General features: G+C 55.0%; 1 protein-coding gene across 4 annotated transcripts in view; it reads left to right on the top strand.

The window, feature by feature from the left end:
• PRKAG2 (protein kinase AMP-activated non-catalytic subunit gamma 2) overlaps nt 1-23,448 on the top strand; it is a 329,985-nt gene that overhangs the window by 85,417 nt on the left and 221,120 nt on the right. For 3 of the 4 annotated variants that reach the window (XM_024991252.2, XM_024991255.2, XM_024991251.2), the window contains exons 2-3: nt 3,802-3,873; nt 10,526-10,805. In XM_024991252.2, coding sequence (XP_024847020.1) covers nt 3,802-3,873; nt 10,526-10,805 — 352 coding nt within the window. Of the gene's footprint in view, nt 1-3,801; nt 3,874-9,822; nt 9,896-10,525; nt 10,806-23,448 lie in introns of those variants that run through there. The other variant, XM_024991253.2, reaches the window with a different exon arrangement.

Genomic DNA, 23,448 nt, shown 5'->3' with positions numbered 1-23,448 from the left:
AGTCCAGAAGGAAACCCATATGATTTTCAACAAGAGTGCCAAGGCCATTGGCTCCCCGGGTGACACAGTGGTAAAGAATCCATCTGCCAATGCAGGAGACACGAGAGATTTTCAGGTTGGATTCCTGGGTCAGGAAGATCCCCTGGAGGAGGAAGTGGCCACGCACTCCAGTATCCTTTGCCTGGAAAATTCCATCAGCAGAGGAGCCTGGATGGCTACAGTCCATGGGGTCAAAAAGAGTCAGACACGACTGAGTATGCATGCAACTACATGCACGCTAAGACCATTCACTGGAGAAAAACTAATTTTTTCAGTACATGGTGCTGGGAAAATTGGATATCGACATGTGAGATAAAGGTGGGCTCTCACCTTATACTATATCCCAGGGCTGATCTCCTTTAGAATGGACTGGTTGGATCTCCTTGCAGTCCAAGGGACTCTCAAGAGTCTTCTCCAACACCACAGTTCAAAAGTATCAATTCTTCGGCGCTCAGCCTTCTTCATAGTCCAACTCTCACACCCATACATGACCACAGGAAAAACCATAGCCTTGACTAGACGAACCTTTGTTGGCAAAGTAATGTCTCTGCTTTTGAATATGCTATCTAGGTTGGTCATAACTTTCCTTCCAAGGAGTAAGCGTCTTTTAATTTCATGGCTGCAGTCACCATCTGCAGTGATTTTGGAGCCCAGAAAAATAAAGTCTGACACTGTTTCCACTGTTTCCCATCTATTTCCCATGAAGTGATGGGACCAGATGCCATGATCTTCGTTTTCTGAATGTTGAGCTTTAAGCCAACTTTTTCACTCTCCACTTTCACCTTCATCAAGAGGCTTTTTAATTCCTCTTCACTTTCTGCCATAAGGGTGGTGTCATCTGCATATCTGAAGTTATTGATATTTCTCCCGGCAATCTTGATTCCAGCTTATGTTTCTTCCAGCCCAGCGTTTCTCATGATGTACTCTGCATATAAGTTAAATAAACAGGGTGACAATATACAGCCTTGATGAACTCCTTTTCCTATTTGGAACCAGTCTGTTGTTCCATGTCCAGTTCTGACTGTTGCTTCCTGACCTGCATACAAATATCTCAAGAGGCAGATCAGGTGGTCTGGTATTCCCATCTCTTTCAGAATTTTCCACAGTTTATTGTGATCCACACAGTCAAAGGCTTTGGCATAGTCAATAAAACAGAAATAGATGTTTTTCTGGAACTCTCTTGCTTTTTCCATGATCCAGCGGATGTTGACAATTTGATCTCTGGTTCCTCTGCCTTTTCTAAAACCAGCTTGAACATCAGGAAGTTCACGGTTCACATATTGCTGAAGCCTGGCTTGGAGAATTTTGAGCATGACTTTACTAGCGTGTGAGATGAATGCAATTGTGCGGTAGTTTGAGCATTCTCTGGCATTGCCTTTCTTTGGGATTGGAATTGGAAATGCAAATCAAATCCTCATTGAGATACCATCTCACACCCATTAGGACGGCTAAAACAGCGACAACTAAAAGCAGAAAACAGCAAGTGTCCAGTGGGGATGTGGAGAAATTGGCACCCTCGTGCCCTCTTGGTGGGGTATAAAGTGGTGCGGCTGCTATGGAAAAAGCACGGGGGTTCCTCAAGAGTATTACAAATAGAACTACTGTACAGTCCAGCAATTCCACATCTGAGTCTATACCCAAAAGAATCGAAAGCAGGGTTGCAGAGATACTTGTACACCTGTTGTGTTAGTTTGCTAGGGCTGCTGTAACAAAGTGTCACAGACTGGGTGGCTTAAGTAGCAGAAATTTATTTTCTCACAATTCTCGAGGCTTAGAAGTCCAAGGTTCAGGTGTTGGCAGGGTGAGTGACTTCTGAGACCTCTCTCACTGGGGCTCATAGATGGCCATTCTGTCTGTGTGTTCATATGGTCTTCTTCTGGGTCTCTCCTAATGGTCTCTTCTTCTATGGACACAATCATATTGGATTGAGGTCTTATGGAGAGCCCACCCGTGTAGCTTCATATTATCATAATTCAAAGACTCTACAAGTTCAGTCACATTCTAGGGTATTCAGTTCAGTTCAGTTCAGTTGCTCAGTCGTGTCCGTCTTTGCAACCCCATGAATTGCAGCACGCCATGCCCTTTGTGTGGATCACAATAAACTGTGGAAAATTCTGAAAGAGATGGGAATACTAGACCACCTGACCTGCCTCTTGAGAAACCTATATGCAGGTCAGGAAGCAACAATTAGAACTGGACGTGGAACAACAGACTGGTTCCAAATAGGAAAAGAAGTACGTCAAGGCTGTATATTGTCACCCTGCTTATTTAACTTCTATGCAGAGTACATCATGAGAAACACTGGGCTGGAAGAAGCACAAGCTGGAATCAAGATTGCTGGGACCACTGGAAAAACCATAGCCTCGACTAGACAGACTTTTGTTGACAAAGTGACATCTCTGCTTTTTAATATGCTGTCTAGTTTGGTCATAACTTTCTTTCCAAGGAGCAAGTGTCTGTTAATTTTATGGCTGGAGTCACAATGGAACATTACTCAGCCTTTAAAAGGAAGGGAATTTTGTCACATGCTACAACATGAATGAAACTGAGGACATGATGTGAAGGGAAATAAGCCAGTAACAAGAAAGACAAATACTGCACGATTCCACTTCTAGGAGGTCCCTAGAGCTGTCACATTTATAGAGACAGAAAGTAGAATGTGGGGGGAAGGGTTGAGGGAGAGGCACAGCTGTCAAATGCCTGTGGAGTTTCACTTTGCAGAAAGGAAAGGGCCCTGGAGGCTGTTTGCACAGCGATGTGAATCTGCTCAAGTCCACTGAGCCGAAATGACTAAGATGGTAAATCTTGTGTTTGGTGTTATTGTTTAGTCGCTAAGTCATGTCCAACTCTTTGCGACCCCATGGACTGTAGCCCGCCAGGCTCCTCCATCCATGGTATTTTCCAGGCAAGAATACTGGAGTGGTGTGCCATTTCCTTCTCCAGGGGATCTTCCCAGCCCAGGGATCCAACCCACATCTCCCACACTGGCAGGTGGATTCTTTACTACTGAGCCACGAGGGAAGCCCTCATCTTGTGCTACGTGTATTTTACCACAGTTAACAAGGATAAAAAAAAAAATAGAAGGTTCGGGATGCAGGCGGTTTCTCCTGGTGGAGGGCTGCCCAGGTGGGGTTTCTGCCTCGAGTGGAGGTGTCCACCGGGCAGGAGACAGGAGGAAGGAGGAGATGGTGAGGGTCTCATCATTTCAGACACGATGAGTCTGTGCAATCTACCACCCCCCACCCCCCCCACCCCCCGCCTCGCTGCAAGGCCATCTCTCTGGGCCACGGTGGCATCAGGTTTTTCTGAGCACTTTGCCCTAGTGGCCAGCCCCCAACACACAGCCGTGTCCTCTTCCCAGGAGGACACACATCCTCGGGCCATGTTCGTGCCAGGAGATAGCATCCGGCCCACTGGCCACTCACCAAAGCTCCCAGTGGGCTCTCCCTTCCCTCCCCAGCCTTCCTCCTTCACTCTCTCCCTCCTGCCCTGCAGTCCAGGTGCCTTCTTCCTGCTCCTTCCCTGGGGGGCCGAGAGGAAAGGTGGAGAGCAGGCGGGATCCCTGAGAGGGGCCCAGGGCAGGCGTCTCCACTGCCTCCTTCCACCTTCTTGGCCGTCCGCTCCCTCCCTGGTGGCTGGCATTCAAGGAGGACTCAGCAAGGGGCCAGGGATACACTCGGAGACCCACGTGCGGCCCCTGACACGGCCAGGTGGGCCCCTGAGGGTCCAGGTCACTGACCACGTGCCCTCTTTCCGTCCTAGGACCTGAGTTCCTTTGCCATGCCGCTCCTGGATGGAGACCTGGAGAGTTCAGAAAAGCCTCCGTCTCGTAAGGTAAGGCTCCCTTCCTCCCAGCTTCTCCCAGCTCACCGGAGGTGCCACGGAGGTCGGACTCGCTCAGCTCAGGCCCGAGACAGACTTCTCCTCCCTGTGCCCCTGGCTGCAGCTGAGCCCACCCTTGCCCTCCAGGTTTCACCCCTTTTGCTTCCCTTCCCTCGGGGCTCCTCCCTGGTCCCTGGATGCCCCAGAGCGGGCAGAGGTGATGCTGAAGGGTTCACGTTGAGCTCAGCGCCCCGAGTGCCCGAGATGCTCACGGGCAAAGAGATTGAAAATCAGGGAAAAGCGGGTCATGGAGCCTGGGTGTCCCTCCCTGCTGCAGACAGGAGTCCCTCCTCCCGCCCCCACCCCCGCCCCTCAAGTCCTTCTCTCCCTTCCGTCCTCTTTCCTGTCTTTTCGTTTCCTCTCGTTCACCCACCTTCTCCCCTCTCCCACGTGTCCATTTTTCCTGCTCAAGTTCGGTGGAGGGCTGGCAGCCTGAGGCGTGCATGTCCTGGGATGGGTGGAGCGGCCATGGCAGGAACGGGGAGGTCGAGGCAGCCTGCAATGGGGGTGAGTGCAGGGCGGAGGGCTGGCGGGAGGCCCAGCGGTGGTGCCTTTGCAGGGAGCGCTGCAGGTGGTGTCTTGAGGGCAGAGAGTGGTAGACAGACTTTCCCCCAGTCCTCGGGCCGCCTCACAGCCGGGCTGGGTCCAGTCTGGGTTGCCTGGTGCTCAGCCCAGTGTGTGCAATGGTGCGTCCGGACCCCCTGCTCTGGGACTGGTGGGGCAGGCCATGAAGGGAAGTGTCCCAGCAGGACAGGTCCTGCATCTCCCAGCTCATCTCTGCATCTTTGTGCCCTGTGAGTGAATCCCGTCTCCTCAGGGAATGGAACACCTTCCATGACTGCCAAGCTGAACGTGGACGGGACCCTGGGTGGCCTCCTCCTCCACGATCTAGGGGCCACGGCTGAGCTCCCCTTTCTGGGAGCTCTGGGCTCAAGAGCCAAGCGCCCAGGCTCCCAAGCATCAGTTGAGACGGGAGTCTGTCCGCTCTCCCAACCAGTCCCTAGTCCTGGTTCCTCTGCCCCCAGAGGGGGCAGCTCTTTGTCACCAAAGACATCTCAGGATACAAGGGCTTCTGATCACCTTGACTCCACACAGCTCTGTTTGCAGCTCCTGGGCCTGCATCGAGAGGAAGGTCAGTGCTTTTGATGTCCCCAGATCATTCAAGAGCACTGCGGTCACTCTGGGTCAGCTAGGGTGGCCGGGGCCTGGGGGAGCCTGTGGAATGCCCAGCAATCTGCCACCCCCCACCCCCCGAACAAGTGACCACGGGTTTTTCCTGTCTGTGCCCCTTGATCCTGAGATGAGAATCCAGGCCCCGCTGTTCATCTTTCCTGGCAGCTTCCCTGAGGTGTGACCTGGGACAGGACCTTCTCTGTGAACCTATCTTCCCGTTGGCAAACCCGGGCTCGTGACAGCACTCACCTCCCTTGTGAGGATGAAATGAGCTCGTCCGTAGAGCAGACACAGATGGGTACCCAGCCCAGGGCAGGTGCTCAAGGGAGGTCTAGGAATGCGGCTGTGACTCAGGACATCCCCCGTCTGGAGCGCTGTGGAGGGGTGCACCCACCTCCTGTTTGTCTGAGCCGTGGGGAGCGTTGCACTCAGCCGGGTCCTAGACTCCACTCAGGCACTCCTATCCATCACTGGCCACGCGTACCACCCTTCTGGCTCCTCTGCTGAGAACACCCGCCCCCTTTCTGTCTGGAGTACATGGGGGCTCCGGCTGGGACACCCCACCATCAGCTCACTGGACGCGGCCCTTGCCTGCCAGGCCTGACCTCCCCACCTCCCTGGCCTGAGTCAGACTCCAGGGGAGGGTGTTTCTGGCCTACAGATCCTCCCTTGGAGGTATTCTTTCACTCAGCCCCCCTTTTCTGGCGCCCTTTGCCTGTGACCTCCTTTATCCTCGCCCGTTTCCCACAAGCTCCCAAGAGGCCCCCGCCAGTCGGCTGTCAGTCACCGCCAGGCCAGCCCCGCCCCCCCCACCCTCTCTTCTCCCCTCCCCTGCGTCCTTGGGACACAGCTGAGACCTGAGAGTCGGGGGGCTGGGCCCTGCCCTGTGGCACCCCCTGCAGCCGTGGACAGAGGTGGGCCTGGCAGCCCTACCCATGGTGCCCTGAGTTCCCATCCGTAGCTCTGAGGAGCCAGAAGGCACTGGGAAGGCTCTGGGCCCTTTGTTCATCCAAACCCAGGGAAACATGCCGTTGCGTTAGCAAAGTACCGTCTTAACTGCATCCTGCTTGAAGGAACGGGCCTTGTCCCTGGGCTCCTACCCCCACCCGCCCTGCAGGAAGCAGACCCAGAGGCCAGCTCTGCGCCCGTCTTCTCGCGGTCATGGCTCGAGACCAGTCTTTACACTCCCCGTGGACAAGGCTGAGCTGGGGCCACCATTTTTGGCCGTTTTTGGGGGACAGTCTGCTCTCTGGGGCCCCCTCCTCAAGCTGACAGCAGAGGCCTGGTTCCGTCAGCCTGGAATTCTGAGCATAGGATGGAATCCCAGTCTAGAGAATCCTGGGGCTCTGCTTGCCCTTCAGATAGGGTTCAAGCCGGTACCCGGGGCCCTGTGAGACTGACCATTCAGCGGCAGCTGGCTCAGCTTTCCCCCATGAGCTGTCTGTGGTGGCCCAAGTGAGTGGCTGTTTATCTGTCCTCCCAGCTCCACCTCCTCTTTCCCTGGCCCTGGGACGTCTCTGCCCCTTGGCCTGTTCACAGCCCGTGAGCTTTCAGCGCCTTCTCTGGTTCGGGGCCCCATGACCCACAGTGTCCCCTTTTGCAGTCTCCTCCCTCTCTGGCTCACTCTCAGGCCAGCCTTGTCTTCCCTGCCATTCTTCATGGCCTCACGGGGACCCTAACCTTCCCCACGTCTGTTCTCTGCGTGGAACAAACATCAGCCTTGCTCAGCTGTTCCTCCTCCCCAGGCCGAGCTCACTGTGCAGCGTGGAGGGGACATCCTTGGGGTTAACATGACTCCCTGCCTCTGTCCTCACACTTGACTTTGACTCCTCTTCTGTTTCACATTGCCAGGCTGCTCCTGGGAGGTATGTGGTGCAAGGGTCAAGGCCGTGGACCTGATGTCCCACCCACCACTGACCAGCTCTGTGGCCTTCACTGTGTCCCCAGTTGGTGCCTTCTCAGAGCTCTGGGGTCAGGGGTCCCCGGGGAGTGATGGTGACTGGCCTCCAGCATGTCAGCCCTAAATTACTGTGCGAGCGCCGTGCTGCAGAGCCTCCGTGGTGTTCCCTCTAAGGAGGCTTAGGCTCTCACATAACACATGGAGTGACTGAGTGAAAGTCACTCAGTCGTGTCCGACTCTTTGCGCCCCCATGGACTGTACAGTCCATGGAATTCTCCAGGCCAGAATCCTGGAGTGGGTAGCTGTTCCCTTCTCCAGGATATCTTCCCAACCCAGGAATCAAACCCAGGTCTCCTGCATTGCAGGCGGATTCTTTACCAGCTGAGCCACCAGGGAAGCCCAAGAATACTGGAGTAGGCAGCCTATCCCTTCTCCAGCAGATCTTTCCGACCCAGGAATCGAACCCAGGTCCTCTGCACCGCAGGCAGATTCTTTACCAGCTGAGCTATCAGGGAAACCGCACCCCCACGTGGAGCCTCTCCCTAAACCAGCCCTGCCTCCCTGACTCTCCACACCTAACTGAGGATCTATTGGGGCCAAATTCATGACAATGAGAGCTGAGTGAAGAGGCCGAGGCACGTACCGTGGGCCAGGACCTGGGGCGGGTGCTTGCTGTGCCGGGTACCCGGTCGTCCCCTGGCCCTGCAGGCTGGCCTGCTGCCCCCAGTGGACACACGAGGACGCGGACACTAGATCGCTGGTCACTGCTGGAAACCAAGCCGGTGTTCAGCTCCTGTGTCTGTGTCCAGAGCCCTTGCTCATACCATCCTGCTGTGGGGTCACCCGCGGTTGTGACCGCCCCCAGCCCGTGTCCACAGACTCATGCCGCCCACCGCTTGGAAAGCTGCTCCGTGTGAATTATCCATGGGATTCAGAAGAGCTTCGGAATGCCTGAGCCCGTAGGTCAGTGGGTAGTGGCTGAACCCAACACTTGAGAGACATTTGTGCTTCCTGCATCACATGGTTGGAAAAAGAAACCCTTGAACTCAAGCAGTGCTAGAGTTCCATAGTTCTGGTTAAGCTCGGCCTCTGCCTCCGAAGCCCACTGGGCATAAGGATTCTGCACTGCCCCCCATGGCCACACTGGTCCTTTATTGCATGGCAGAGGGTCTCAGGAAGAAGGGGGCATGTGGTTGAGAGTCCCCACAAGGGCATCCCTTCCTTTAAGGGACCATAAGCCCAGCTGAAGCTCCAGTACTCTGGCCACCTGATGGGAAGAGCCAACTCATTGGAAAAGACACTGATGCTGGAAAGATTGAGAGCAGGGGGAGAAGGGGATGACAGAGGATGAGATGGATGGCATCACCGACGTGATGGACGTCAGTTTGAGCAAGCTCCAAGAGATGGTGAAGGGAAGGCTGGCATGCTGCAGTTCATGGGGTCGCAGAGAAGCAGACACGGCCTAGCGACTGAACATCAAGCGCAGACAGCATATTAAAAAGCAGAGCCATTACTTTGCCAACACAGGTCCGTCTAGTCAAGGCTATGGTTTTTCCAGTAGTCATGTGTGGATGTTAGAGTTGGACCATAAAGAAAGCTGAGCGCCGAAGAATTGATGCTTTTGAACTGTGGTGTTGGAGAAGACTCTTGAGGGTCCCTTGGACAGCAAGGAGATCCAACCAGTCCATCCTAAAGGAGATCAGTCCTGAATATTCATTGGAAGGACTGATGCTGAAGCTGAAGCGCCGATACTTTGGCCACCTGATGCAAAGAACTGACTCATTGGAAAAGACCCTGATGCTGGGAAAGATTGAAGGCAGGAGAAGGGGATGACAGAGGATGAGATGGCTGGATGGTCACTGACTCAATGGGCATGACTTTGAGTAAGCTCCGGGAGTTGGAGATGGACAGGGAGGCCTGGCGTGCTGCAGTTCATAGGGTTGCAGAGAAGCCAACTCAACCGAGCGACTGAACATCAAGCCCAGCTCAGGGCGCCCTCTAGTGGTGGAAGGCTCACAGGGTCCCAGGCCGGACAGGCACCCCAGGTGGACAGAGACACAGCTCACTCTCTTACCTCCCTTCTCAGTGCACCCGGGGTCACCTGCCGTGCAGAGACCCGGGTCTCAGCCTGCTGGCTGACTCCCGCCAGGCTTCGTCCTTGCCCCAGCACCCAGTGGACAAGTGGTTTTCCTTTCCTGCTGCTGGGTGGCCCAAGGCCCTCTGGCTCCTGTGTTGCAGGCTTCCCCAGGGGACGGCAGCCGGTCATGTGCAAAGGTGATTCCTGTGGGTCGGGTCTGGTCGGTGCCCCTTCAGACAGCCCTGAGGGGCAGGGCAGGCCCCTCATTCCACCCAAGAGGAGACCCAGGCTTAGGGAGTCTCAGTAGCGCCCCCGGTGGTCCAGCAAGGGGCGAGCAGGTCAGGCCCAGGCGCTCAGATGCAAATGAAGTGAAGTGAAGTCACTCAGTTGTGTCCGATTCTTTGCGACCCCATGGACTATACAGTCCATGGAATTCTCCAGGCCAGAATACTGGAGGGGGTAGCCTTTCCCTTCTCCAGGGGATCTTCCCAACCCAGGGACTGAACCCAGGGCTCCCACGTTGCTGGTGGATTCTTTACTGGCTGAGCCACTAGGGAAGCCCAAGAATACTGGAGTGGTTAGCCTATACCTTCTCCAGGGGATCTTCCTGACCCAGGAATCAAACTGGGGTCTCCTGCATTGCAGGTGGATTATTTGCCAACTGAGCTATGAAGGAAGCCATTGAGATGCGAATACCGGTTCCTAAACCCACAGCAGGGCACATTAGAAATCCCTCCGGTCTATGAGATGCGTGCATTGGCTTGAAGATGGAGTCAAGCACTTTTTCAAACCATAACTGGTGGCGATTTCAAGTCATGACCCAAGTAAGCCTCAGAGGTTTTCAGCCTCATTAACTTTTTTCCCTAACCTCTGCGGTCACTCCAGTGTGATGAAATCTTCGTCCCTTCCCACACCAGGACCCCAGAACGGAGCCCCGGGCTCCCTGACTCTCAGGTAATGGGGTCTGTGCTCCCTCCCTCCTTTGAGGATGGGCCAGAGAACATTATTGCAGGGCGGTCAGACCTCAAGGACAGATGCATCTTCTTGAGAAGTGAAGGCCAGGAGACGGGGCTGCAGACAGGCCAGAGGGGAAGAGGCCGTGTTTCGAGGCTTTGCAGTTGCTTTGGCTGTCCTCCCTGCCTCCCGGAAGCCCCCTTGCAGAGAGCTGGATGGAGGCCGGGGGCAGGGGATGGTGGGGGGAGTCGGGGTGGTGCAACCCAGCCTGTGGATGGGTTGTCCTTGTGTCCCGTCCTGCACCCTCCGCGCTCCCCCACCCCAACCCCCGCTCAGGGCCGCCTCTTGTCTGTGCCAGAGCCTGGTGGGGCTGTTTCTCAGTCTGGGTGCCATGGACCCCCCAGCTGGGTGGCAGGGGACAGTGGAGGGGGGCAGGTCTGCACAGGCCGCCATCTGGGCTCCGAGGGACCTCACCTGTCGGTCTGTCTTTCTGTCTGCAGGTGGACAGCCCCTTCGGCTCGGGCAGCCCCTCCAAAGGCTTCTTCACCAGAGGCCCCCAGCCCCGGCCCTCCAGCCCCGTGTCTGCCCCCGTGCGCCCCAAGACCAGCCCCGGCTCCCCCAAAACCGTGTTCCCGTTCTCCTACCAGGAGTCCCCGCCGCGCTCCCCACGCCGCATGAGCTTCAGCGGGATCTTCCGCTCCTCGTCCAAAGACTCCTCCCCCAGCTCCAACCCGTCCACCTCGCCAGGGGGCATCCGCTTCTTCTCTCGCTCCAGAAAAAGTAAGGCATTGATGCTTTTGTTCCAGGTGGGTGCAGGGCTGCAGGGGGGAGCCGCTCTCGGCCTTGGGGGACGCCGCTGCTGGCCGGTGGCTGTAGCGATGGTGCTGAGTGCCCTCGTCTGGGTCCGTCCCCCAAGAACAAATTGAGCTCCGGAAAAATGGGTTTCCACCGGGGTCCCTTTCTTCCTGCTCTAACCCCCACCCGTCGGGCGTGGTTTGCGGGGGTTAATGCAAACATCGCCATCCGCCGTCCGATAGGGCTGTAAGGACAGCCATGTGGAATGCTGAAAGTCAGGAGTGGTGTGAAGCTAAGATTGGGCCCGTACCCTGCTGTGGTCTGGCCCAGGGTGGACCACAAGCCAGAGGGATTTGAGTCTTTGGGACTCAAATTTGGGACCACATTTGAGGGATTTGAGGCTTACTTGTTTCTGGCACATCCTGACTTTGTTTTGGGTCCTGGGTAGCTGGGGTTCATCTGTTAAGAGAAACAGGGGCAGGAAACGTGTGTTTAAGAGAGAGTTCTTTAGGCTCATGAGAACTTGTGATCTAAGGATAAACTGTTCTCCACTGAGCACTGTTGATCGTAACTAGAAATATTGTGGCAAACCATGAAGTTGTTATTGTTTAGTTGCCAAGTCGCATCAGACTCCTTGTTATCCCCCTGGACTGTAGCCCGCCAGGCTCCTCTGTCCCTGGGATTCTCCAGGCAAGAATATTGGAGTGGGTTGCCATGCCCTCCTCTGGGGGATCATCCTGACCCAGAGACTGAACCCGTGTCTCCTGCATTGGCAGCTGGACTCCTTACCACGGAGCCACCAGGGAAGCCCCAAACCGTAAAGCAGATGGTTTATTTTCGCCTCTCCTGTTTCTCAATGCATCTCCCTACTCCTTACGACTCTCTCTGATGACAGAGGAAGTTCCTGTTCAGGAAGACGGTGATTGGGGAATCACGCTTGCCCTTGGGCATCAGGTCTGGAGTGGTTCTCCTTTGTCTCTGGTTGTATTTGCAAAAGGACCTGAGGTCGGAGCTGTACTCCATCCGCAAGGCCAGCACCAATGCAGTGTTGTCTCTGTGACTTAAGAGGAAGGGTCGGGGACTCTTCTTTTGGTGGTTTGGGGTGTTGCTCCTAGCACCCCTCAAGTCGTCCCCGTGATGACTGAACTCACGTGTAAGTGTACAGATGTCCTGTGGCAAGGTGGTCCTCATGCAGACGACGCGGGCCACATGTGGTTGGGAACTTACCTGTGAAGCCAAAGGGGCAGGTATGTCCCAGCCCTGATGCCCCAGCGCCCCAGACAACAAACCCCATTTCCTCGACAGGGATCCTGACACCCTTAACTACCCCATCACGCACCAGCTCTCAGAGGAGCGCGGTCAGACCAGACCTTCACCAGATGTCCTGTTTCTCTCATTGGGCCTGGGTTGGTTACAACAGAATGAGGTTGTGTTAATTTCGTGGGGGCAGCCTTGATGAAGTAGCCCAAACCGGGTAGCTTAAACAACAGGAGTTTATTCTCTCATGGCTCCAGAGGCCAGACGCCAGAACCAAGCTCTCAGCAGGGCCGTGGTCCCGCTGAAGTGGGGGAAGAGTCTGCTGCAGGCCTTTCTCGCAGCTCCTGGTGTTGCCGGCAGCCCTTGGTGTTCCCTGGCCCGTGGAGGCAACGCTCGGCATCTGCCTCCATCGCTGTGGGCACGTGGCCCGCTCCCGCCGGGTGTCTGTCCATGTCCACGGGCCTCTTCCCTTCTTCTGAGGACCACAGTTGCTTTGTATGAAGGGCCACCCGACCCCAGGACGACCTCCTCCGAATCCCTTACATCTGCTGTGACCTTGTTCCCACTTAAGTTCCCTTTTTGAGGTTCCTGGAAAAGACATGAATTTGGTGGGTGTAGGGGGTGGGGATACCTGGCAGCTCAGACAGTAAAGAATCCGCCTGCAATGCAGGAGACGTGGGTTCGGTCCCTGGTTTGGGAACATCCCCTGGAGGAAGAAATGGCAGCCCACTCCAGTATTCTTGGCTGGAGAATCCCATGGACAGAGGAGCCTGGCGGGCTACAGTCCATGGGGTCGCAAAGAGTCGGACACGACTGAGCGACTAAGCACAGCACACACAACCATCCCACCCACTACACCGTGACATCAGAAAAGCCGAGACCTGCAGTTCATGTCACTGGCTTGGGAGTGGAGGACTGGCTTGTGGGCATAGGGTGGTCATCCTGTTAAGACCAGGGTCACTTCTGAAGGCAGAAGGCAGCAGCCAAGATGCAGAGTCTGGGAGGTCTGGGGGAGCCTGCAGGTGGGATATGAGTCCTGGAGGCATGCCCGACCTTCAGCTCCTGGTGCCAGGAGTCCATGCTGCCCATTTCTGGTCAGTGGTTTTAGAGGCCATTCAGTGTGCTTGGCTAGAAAACGTGCGTGCCTGGGTGCTAAGTTGCTTCAGTCGTGTCTGATTCTTTGCAACCCCATAGACTGTCACCTGCCAGGCTCCTCCATCCATGGGATTCTCCCAGCAAGAATACTGGAGTGGGTTGGCATTTCCTTCTCCAGGGGATCTTCCCAACCCAGGGATCGAACCCAGGAGTGGCAGGGGCTGCTGGTAAAAAGACGCTCCTTGACGAGGTCGGGTGGGGGCTCAGCTTCCTTGGAGAAGCTCTCTGGGCGGGCAGGTGTGCGGACCAGGGACAGTAGCCCGCGCTGTTGCCCTTGAAGCATGGAGCCCATGTCCTTGACCTTCCCCAGCCGGAAGCCAGCCCTGCGTGAAGGCCCGGTCCGTATGCAGGCAGCGCATGCCCTGCTTCACGGGGTCCTCCCCTCGGGCCCTGGTCCCCCGGTTTTCCCATCACGCGTGGTGTGAGGCTTGCGTGGAGGGTGTACAATCTGTCTACTCTTCCTCCTGCTTGAATCTACACCCACGTCAAGGTGCCTGGACTATACATCGCTCCCACTGCCCTGGAACTGATTTCGTAACCCTGAACTTGAACCCTCGGCCTGTGTGAAGGGTCTTGTTAGCGGCAGCCCGTGGAACATGCTGTGAAAAGATGTCGCGGGGACGCTTTGTCACACGAGACCCCTGGGAGAGATTTCCCGTCTCGGTACCAAGAATAGCTGTACTTCTGAGCAACTGGATGGCTTTTGTGTGTCATAGACTGTGATGGTGTAACAACCCCATTTCCCATCTGCATTGTCTGCTGGGAATCTTGGAACCGACTCTGTACCCAGGGTGTTAAGAGAAGCGTTTCTAGCCTGGTTTCTGAATCCATTTTTGGCCCCCCATCCTTTCACTTCCCGCCCCACACCTCACTTTTTTTTAAAAATAAAAACAAAGAAGACAGATTAATGGAAGGAGTTGGGTGTATTTGCAGAATTCAAAGAGGCGCTGAATGCTCGCGACTCAGGAAGGGAAGGAGCCAGGCTGGTTCTGGCAGGCTTGGCGGCCAGAATTCACGGAGATGCAGAGAATGCCTAGTCTTCGCGTCTCTCCACCGACCACTCCAAATGCCTCATCCTAGGATATCTGATCAGCCCAGCTGGGATCTCTGAACCAGTGGGGTCCTGTTGAAGGGGGAGCTGGGAGGCAGGGTCAAGCAGCTAAAGCAGAGTGACCAGGAGCCCGCCCTGGAGGTGGGCGGAAAGTTCCAGGAGGAGAGGTCCAGTTGGCAGCCGGGACGCGCCCACACCACTCTGCATGCACTGCCTGGCCTGTGGGCACACGCAACCTCCCACGTCCACGAAGATGCGCTCATCGAGCTCAGTCCAGTCACCCCACACACGGCGGGCAGCGTCCCCCTGCTTCCCGGTCGTGTCTGAATGTCACCGCTAAGGATGTGGGTGTGAAGGACCAAGCCCTCTGCCTTGGCCTGATGAGATGGCCGTTTCTCCTCCAGTGCTGTCTGCACCCTGTCCTTCCCATCCTGTGACTTCCGGGGGAAAGTTAAGATTCTCCACATTTAAGAACTGCAGCAGATTTCCTTTGTTCTCTTTCTCTATCGTCTGTTGACCAAAACCTAAAAGCCTGTGTGATGACATAGGATCTAAAGTTGCAGCAGACTCCCCAGGTGACCCTCAAGTGTGGAACATTGTTGTCTGTTATTCGGAGAAAGGGGGAAGATAGAAACCCTGCAGAGCCATTTTCAAAGGGAAAGAAAGGAAAAGGATTCAGACCCATTAAGAGCGAGAGAAGATGGCAGGGGCTTCTCTGGGGGTCCAGTGGCTGGGACTCTGTGGGCCCCATGCAGGGGGCCCGGATTCGATCCCCTGGGCAGGGAGCTAGATCCCACGTGCGGCAACTAAGACCCAGTGTAGTCACACAGGTAACTAAAATATATCTTTTAAAAAGAGAGAGAGAGGAAATGCAGACAGAGGCTACGGTTCCGAGTGCTCCGTCTGCTGCTGGGACCAGCGAGGACCTCGGTTGGCTGGCGCTCTCTCCCCGGGAGGAGAGCTAGCCCTTTGCTCTGCAAGGACCCTACTCCTTGGAAGGGCTTCTTGAATGCCATGGCTGTAGCCTTCCCCTGGGCTCCTGGCCCAGTGGCATGTTGATCCCAGACTTGTCCTGGGGACTCTGGGGTTTTCATCACGCTCGTCCCAGCCCCACGGTTAACTAGCAGCAAGCCTAATTCCCTTGGAGGATCAGGGTCAGCCACCCCAAGCAAAGCAATAACCCACTTTCGGCCTCTTCCTCTAATAACAGACGACAGCCTGGGACAGAATCCAGCCTGAAACCCTTCTTCATTTTTGTGCGTTAATCACTGAGATACAGGCTCGCCCTTGTTCCCCTCCCCTGTGGCTGTTTGCACTTGGAACAGCAGATTCAAGCTCTTGTCTCTGAACCGCGTGCCCCACAGGGTAGAACACGGTTACATCTCGTCTTCAAGTGAAAGTCGCTCAGTCGTGTCCGACTCTTTTGAACCCATGGGCTATACAGTCCATGGGATTCTCCAGGCCAGAATACTGGAGTGGGTAGCCTTTCCCTTCTCCAGGGAATCTTCCCAGCCCAGGGATCAAACCCAGGTCTCCCACATTGCAGGCTTTAACAGCTGAGCCACCAGGGAAGCCCCACATCTCGTCTAGTTCCCAAGAAGTCTTACATGGCCATGAGGCAGTAGAGGCTTCCAGAAAATAGCAAAACTTATCTCCAAAAGGAAAACAAAAATTTCTCACAACTTGGCTGCGGATGGCCTTGCTTTTGAAGGTGAGGAAAGGGAAATGCGTGTCCATCTGTTTGTGAACCGCAAATAATAAGATGAAAGTTGTTTTTTTTTTTTTTAAAAGAAAAACAGTCTGGCATGGTGGGCAAGCCAGGACCTCAAGAAGGACTGAATCTCATGTTACTCAACTTTGCTCCCTAATCATTGATAGTAACTATCCTTGTCTACTGGGCTTGTTCTCAGTGCATCGTACGTGAGCGCTAGGCTTTGTTCCGACATGTGCATATTTGTTTATTTTACTTATTTGCTTGTTAATACTTCACTGATACATTAGGTGCATCATAAAACACACACCAAAAGGTTAATTGGAGGCTTCGGTGTCCCAGGCATCAACATTCAGGGTTCACTTCCTGGATGTGCAGACAGGAAAGGCAAGGTTGTCTAGATTGGGCACCGTAGCGGGTTTTCTCGCTTTGCTTTCTCTATCTTCTATTGGCCAAAACCCAACAGCATTTCCACAGCAGACAGTTCCTCCTAGTTCAACCCGCGGCAAGCACACAGAATCCAGGACAGGGCCTGCAGTGGAGCAGAACACGTCGACAGCCTCAGGCTCCTGGGGGACCAAATGACAAGGCTCCAGGGTGGAACTGGTCATAAACGGGGCACGAAAGGAGGGAACGGCAGAGAAAGGACAGGAGGAAGTTCCAGCCAGGCTGCGGGAAGGAGACAGGAAGCGACTTTCCTGGGCTGCAGTAGAGACGCTGAGCTCTGAGAGCAGAGCCGAGGTGAGAAGGGCAGGTGACCCACATGGGATGACATGGGACAGCCTATGCTGGGGAAGGCTGAAGGCCAAAGGAGGAGCAGGCAGCAGAGGAAGAGACGGTTAGACAGCATCACTAACCAAATGGACATCAGTCTGAGCACGCTCCAGGAGATAGCCAAGGGCAGGGAAGCCTGGTGTACTGCAGTTCATGGGTTGCAGAGAGTTGGACACAACTTCGCAACTAAACAGCAACAACAGGTCAGCATTAAAAAAATAATAATAACTTTAGGTTGACCACAGGACAACTGACAACCCTTACAGGCCTCCATAAAGGGAGTGTGGACAAAACTGATGCTTGGAGAATATTATTAGACCGCTTGTGCAGAGAGTGAGAAGGGCTCGTAAGGAAATGAGGCCACCGTCCCAATCCAAGGTGGCCTGGGACCCAGGCGAGGGACTCAGAGCAGTGGAAGGGATGGTAGGAACAGAGAGGGATGGAAAAAGGACTAATGGTGGGAATCCCCTGGCAGCCCAGTGGTTAAGACTCTGCCTTCCAACGCAGGGCGCGTGGGTTCAGTCCCTCGTTCGAGAGCTAAGATCCCACGTTCCTCATGGCCAAAAAACATAAAATAGGAGCAGCATTGTGACAAATTCAATGAAGACTTAAAAAAAGGAAAATAATTAATCGGGTGTAGAAAGGATGAGGAAGAAAGAGGAAATGAAAGGGTGAAAGAACCCAAACCTTGTGCGTTCTTGCCACTCAGGGCTTGTTTGGTGATGGTAGTTGTCGGTACCGACAATGCGAGATCAGCAGCTCCTTGTCCAGGGCTCCCCAGAGCCTCCTCTTCAGGGCCTATCTCAGCGTGGGGCTGCCGCGCCAAGGAGCTGGAGTGTAGACAGATGCCTGCGTGGGTCAGCACCTCCTGGAGCCTGGCGACGTTCATAACGGCCACGGCCAGTGACAGGAAGTACAATGCGTAGAAGATGATAAGGAAGAAGGCAAGTGACTGCAGGGCCACGGCGTGAGCCCCGGAGCTGGGGTTACGCAGCAAGAACATGAGCGAGAGGGTGGATGCCAGGAACAGGAGGAGTGGAACTGACCATGGGAGAACCACGTGGGGCAGAATGAAGAAAAGAGATGGTCCGTCGCCTGTCAGCCACAGTGTGGTTTCCATGGGAACCCTGGGTGGCAACCATCTGCCTAAGGACCGGAGGCCTCGTGGCGGATAAGATGACCGACGAACCAGACAGGATCGGGGCACCCAGCAGAAGCCGGGGCACCTTGTTTCAGGAACCCTCTGTTTCACCAGAAGAAGACAGGGTACAAGAAGAGGGTGATCTTGGCACAGTGCAAGACCGAAAGACAGGCAGTCAGCCAGGAGGTGAGGCTGTTGATGAAGCTCCAGGAGATTTCGAAAGAACTTTTGAAAGTAACACCGAAGGAGTTTGAGAGGTTGTTATGGAGGGCCACCCTGTGGAAAAGACCCTGACGCTGGGAAAGATTGAAGGCAGGAGGAGAAGGGGACAACAGAGGATGAGATGGCTGGATGGCATCAGTGACTCGATGGACGTGAGTCTGGGTAAACTCTGGGAGTTGGTGATGGACAGGGAGGCCTGGCGTCTGCAGTCCTTGGCGTCACAAAGAGTCAGACACAACTGAGCGACTGAACTGAAGTGAACTGAACCCCGCACAGAAAGAACCGGGAGGCGGCCAGGCAGGCCACAATTGTGTCGCCTGCGGGCAGCGCCCAGCATCGCACGCGTTCCCTGCTCAGCCCCGTAACTATGAAGCCATCCTGCAGCGTGGGAGCCAGCGACTCCAAGACAAAGCTGACCTTGAAGATGGGCGTAGGGGAGGGCAGCATCTTCTCTAGGCGCTGGGACTCACCCATGGGAGACAACCTCCCTGGTCAGGCCACGCTGTTGAGACTACAGACCCCGAGGCACTCCCCTGGGATTCAGGCAGACATGCAGCAAACGCCCCCCACCCCCACCGGTCCTCCAGGAGCTGAGAAGGGGACCTCTGTGACTTCCCTGAGCGTACAAACCCCCCAGCTCAATGACACGCTGTGTCTGTTTGTATAACCTCTATTTACCTGCTCTTCATCAGAGCCAGATGTAGAGAAATGTGAAGAAGAGAGACCGTGGAGTGATTGAAAATACCCCTGTGTTGCCCTTTATTTCTCACCACGCTCTTTCTTTCCTAGTGTTAGTCACTCAGTTGTGTCTGACACTTTGCGACCCCATGGACTGTAGCCCACCAGGCTCCTCTGTCCATGGAATTCTCCAAGCAAGAAGACTGTAGTGGGTTGCCATTTCTCTTCTCCAGGGGATCTTCCAGACCCACGGATTGAACCCAGGTGTCCTGGATTGCAGACAGATTCTTTACCATCTGAGCCACCAGAGAAATCCATTTCTTTCCTAACTTTTTTTCTTAAAAGTTCACCAGGGGGGGTGACCGGGCCGGGAGGCAGCCGTGTGTGCAGCGGGGGTGGGCTGGGCGTGGCTGATGGGAAGGAGGACCCGGCCTGACCCCCACCCTGGGGCCCTCAGGTGCCAGCAAGACGGGAAGGGAGCGGGGAACTACTCTGTGTGCAAAGTCTGGACCATCTACGCTTCCTTTCACGGTGAGAAACAGTAATCCCTCCCACTTCTGAAAGTCTTCTTTGAGAATGGCCTTCAGAGCCACGTTTGTTTTTTAATATTCTTGGTGATGGGCTGTCTTTGCCTTTGGAGGATGGATTTCCTTTTTGTAAAGAGATCTTTTGGGGCCACTAATGTTTGGGGTCAGGAGTTGAGATGAAGCTGCACTGGTAGAAATCCACAAGCGTGCCGTTGGGTAGGGACAGGACACAGGCTCACCTCGGGGCGTGAGGCTGGGGCTCCACCCTCAGCTCAGCTCGCAGCTTTGGCTGCAGCAGCTGCTCCTTCCTTCTCCACCCTGGCTGCTCAACAGCGTCCTTCTGACAAGACTTCACCATCCACACGGTGAGGTCCAGGACAGTTAATGGTTTTCCTGCTTTGACTTCTAGTGGAGGGTGGAGGGTAAGACACTTGGTTGTTGCTGTTCAGTCGCTCAGTCGTGTCCGATTCTTTGCAACTCCGTGGACTGTAGCACGCCGGGCTTCCCTGTCCTTCACCATCTCCCGGAGCTTGCTCAAACTCACGTCCACTGAGTCAGTGATACCATCCAACCGTCTCATCCTCTGTCGTCCCTTTCTCCTCCTGCCTTCAGTCTTTCTCAGCAATGGCGTCTTTTCCAATGAGTCGGCTCTTCGCATCAGTGGCCTAGCATTGGAGCTTCAGTTTCAGCATCAGTCTTTTCAATGAGTATTCAGGGTTGATTTCCTTTAGAACTGATTGGTTTGATCTCCTTGCTGTCCAAGTGACTCTCAAGAGTCTTCTTCAACACCACAGTTTGAAAGCATCCATTCTTTGGTGCTCAGTCTTCTTAATGGTCCCTCTCTAATATGACTACTGAAAAAACCATAGCTTTGACTGTACTATGCATGCAAAGTCAGCTGATGAGAACCCACTGTATTACACAGGGTGCTGTGCTCAGTGCTCTGCTGTGACGCAGAGTGGATACACACATATACACGTAGACGTGTGTACAGATGTATACTTGCGGCTGGTTCACTCTGCTGTGTCACAGCAGAAACTAACGCAACACTGTAAAGCAACTAAACTCCAATTTAAAAAAAACTGATTTCAGACACTGTTAGATGGATTACAAAGACATAGAGTTTCATTTAACCCTTGTAGTAACTGCTGTAGGTTTGTGTTGTCTCAACAAAGATACATTGAGGTCCTAACCCCCAGTATTTCTGATTGTAATCTTACTTGGGAGTCAAGTCACTTACCTGGGAATCAAGTCACTTACTTGAGAATCAAGTTACTTACTTGGGAATCAAGTCACTGCAGGTGTACTTAGCTGAGGTAGAGTCGTACTAGAGTCAGGAAGACAGAGACACACGGGGAGGATGCTGTGTGACAACAGAGGTGGAGACTGGAGTGATGTGTCTCCAAGCCAAGGGCTGCCAGCAGCCACAGAAGCCGGAAGAGCAAGGAAGGCGCAGAGCCCTACGGACACCTCGATTTCTGTCTTCTGGCCTCTGGACTGTGAGGGAACCCTCTTCTGATGACCCGGTTTGGGGCGCTCTGGTGCAGGCAGCCGCAGGAAGCCAACGCAGGGACTGGCCGTGGTCAAGTGATGAGGGTCAGCAGACCAGAGGCCGAGCCCTGTGAATCAAGGCCGGCCCCTGATCTCTGCGTCACGAGACCACCATCCGTGAGGGCGGGGCTGTGGGGCTCAGACGACCCCCACCTTCTCCGGCGGGGAGAGGAGGCTGGACCTGAGGCCATTGCAGCTGCTGCGTCAAGTTCCTGGTGACTTGTGCACAGACCCCTTGGAGATTTTCGAAAGAGCAGTTTGGGTGGTGGGAAAGGGAAGGAAGCTGTGCTAGGAGCTGAGGGTTGAAGACACTGACCTCGTTTCACAGCATTTGGGCCTGAAGGGTAGGCCAGCTCAGGGCATGGTCTCTGTGTTCATCCATAGCCCCCGGAGGGCTCTGGCTCCTCACTGAGGCCGCGTTGGGACCACGTGATGGGGTTTCCATCAGGGGCTGACAGTTCTGGGCAGATGGGAGGTGTTCCATCTGCAGCTGCAGGGCTGGAGGCACAGAAGGTGGAGGTGATGGGGCTGCAGGAGGCAAGAAGCCAGATCTGTGCCCCGGTCGGGGGGAGGGGGCGCACACAGTCAGGCCCACCACCTTGCTTGTGTGAGACTATGACGTGAGCGGGAGAGAAACCCTTCTGAGGTCACACTGCCAAGAACCCCGGGCTCTGATCCTACTGTGGCATCAAGTGAGGCCATCCTGACCCAGGCAGGGGGACGGAAGCAGATGGGTGCTAAGGGCTGGCTTGTTGGCTTCATGACAGGAGAGACCTGGACGCACTTCTAGGCGGAGCAGAGATGCACGGGCCTGTGAGACGGGCCTCCAGGCTGGAGTTGTAGACAATCTGATAATCCAGCGAGGACATGCTGGCTTCCACGTCCCTGGCCTCAGGGTGAACCAACGGGATGTAAGTGGAACCCTGAAAGGGATCAAAGCAAAGGCGCCTCCTCCCTACCCACAAAGAGGGATGTCTGCCGGCTGATTCCCCTCCCCTCTTCCTCGTGGTAAGAGGCCATGGCTTCCAGGGCACCTCGGCTAGGGACCATGGCGGACAGAGAGGACGGCGGGCTGCCAGGGGGCAAGGTCACGGAGCTCGGTATTTTAGATAATAGATGTCCTGATAGTTTAATCTCTTTTACGTTGTGTGTTTGTTTCGGTTATGATGTCATTAATGCGCCCTAATGACAGAGGTGGCAGAGGTGACGTTTGTCCGGATGGCAATTAAGGCAAAACTGGAATATTCCAGAATATTCCAGACCCAGGGCTGGCGGGGGATGGGGGCAAATTTGCGCTCAGACAAACCTGAATCCCTCACCACCACCCCCCTCCCCCCCACCCCGTGCTAAGAGGGGAAAGGGGACACATGAGGAGGTGGGGGCTGGGTGGTTTGGGGCAATTCGTGGTGAGGGATGAATACTGCTAAGTGACCACAACTGAGCCAGAGGAGGGGCCAAGTGCAGGTTAGCAAAAAGCCTCATTATCCATGCCAGCACCCTCCCTACCCCACCCACCAGCCTTTTTCCTCCAAAACTCTCCCTTGACCCACTAAATAAGCTGGCAAGCTCATCAGGCCGCCTTTGGGCGACGTCTTAGATCTGAGTTCTGCCTCTGTAAATTCACTTTTTCTAGATTTTCTCTGTACCCTTCCTTCCATGTGGTTTTTTTTTAATCGTTTTTTAATGGATACAAATGAACTTCTTTTTGGTTTATTTGTTTATTTATGGCTTCCTGGGTCTTTGCTGCTGCACTGGGGTTTCTCCCTAGCTTTCTGCACTCCCCAGGGGTGGTGTGTGGACGTCTCATTGTGACGCTTCTCCTGTTGCAGAGCACTGGCTCTGGGTGTCCGGGCTTCAGCTTGTGGGCTTGGCTGCCCCGAGGTAGGTGGGAACTTCCCTGACTAGTCCAACCGGTGTCCCCTGCATTGGCAGGCAGATTCTTAACCACTGGACCACCAGGGAAGTCCTGCCTTTTTTTTTTTTTTTCAAGTTTGCCTTTGAAAAGCTTCGATGACTTGAGGCTCTGATGGGGTGGCTGTCCCCGCTCCTGCAGACTCCCCTGGGGGCAGCCGGTCCACCAGGAAGCACAGAGCAGAGGAAGAAAGTCCGCGTTAAATCTCTCCCACATTCGAGACAAGACGGGGTGAATGTGCGCCCGCCTTTCACCTTTCTCTCCTGAATGCTTCTTGAAATCTGATTTCCCACAGGAAAATGGGGCAGGGGGCAGGGGGCAGCTCTGGGTCCCGGGCGCGGCGGGGCGGGGTGGGGGGCGGGGGGCGCGGGGAGACGCGGGCGAGGGGGAGGGGCGGAGGCCTGGGAACAGCCCTGCAGGCCTGCAAAACTCCGGGGCTTTTCCGGCTTTGTGTCCGAGTGACCGCTAGAGGGGGATAGAGCCCCGTGTGTGAACCCAGGGGACGCGGCTGGACCCGCGGTTCCTGCCTGGGTTTCCCCGTGCTTAGTCACCGTCGTGTCCGATTCTCTGCGACCCCCGTGGACTGTAGCCCGCCAGGTTCCTCTGCCCATGGGGATTCTCCAGGCAAGAATCCTGGAGTGGGTCCATG

This window comes from Bos taurus, chromosome 4, assembly GCF_002263795.3.
Source record: "Bos taurus isolate L1 Dominette 01449 registration number 42190680 breed Hereford chromosome 4, ARS-UCD2.0, whole genome shotgun sequence".
NCBI lineage: Eukaryota > Metazoa > Chordata > Mammalia > Artiodactyla > Bovidae > Bos > Bos taurus.
The sequence above is the reverse complement of the archived record's forward strand: the minus strand, read 5'-3'. Positions and strand labels throughout refer to the sequence as shown.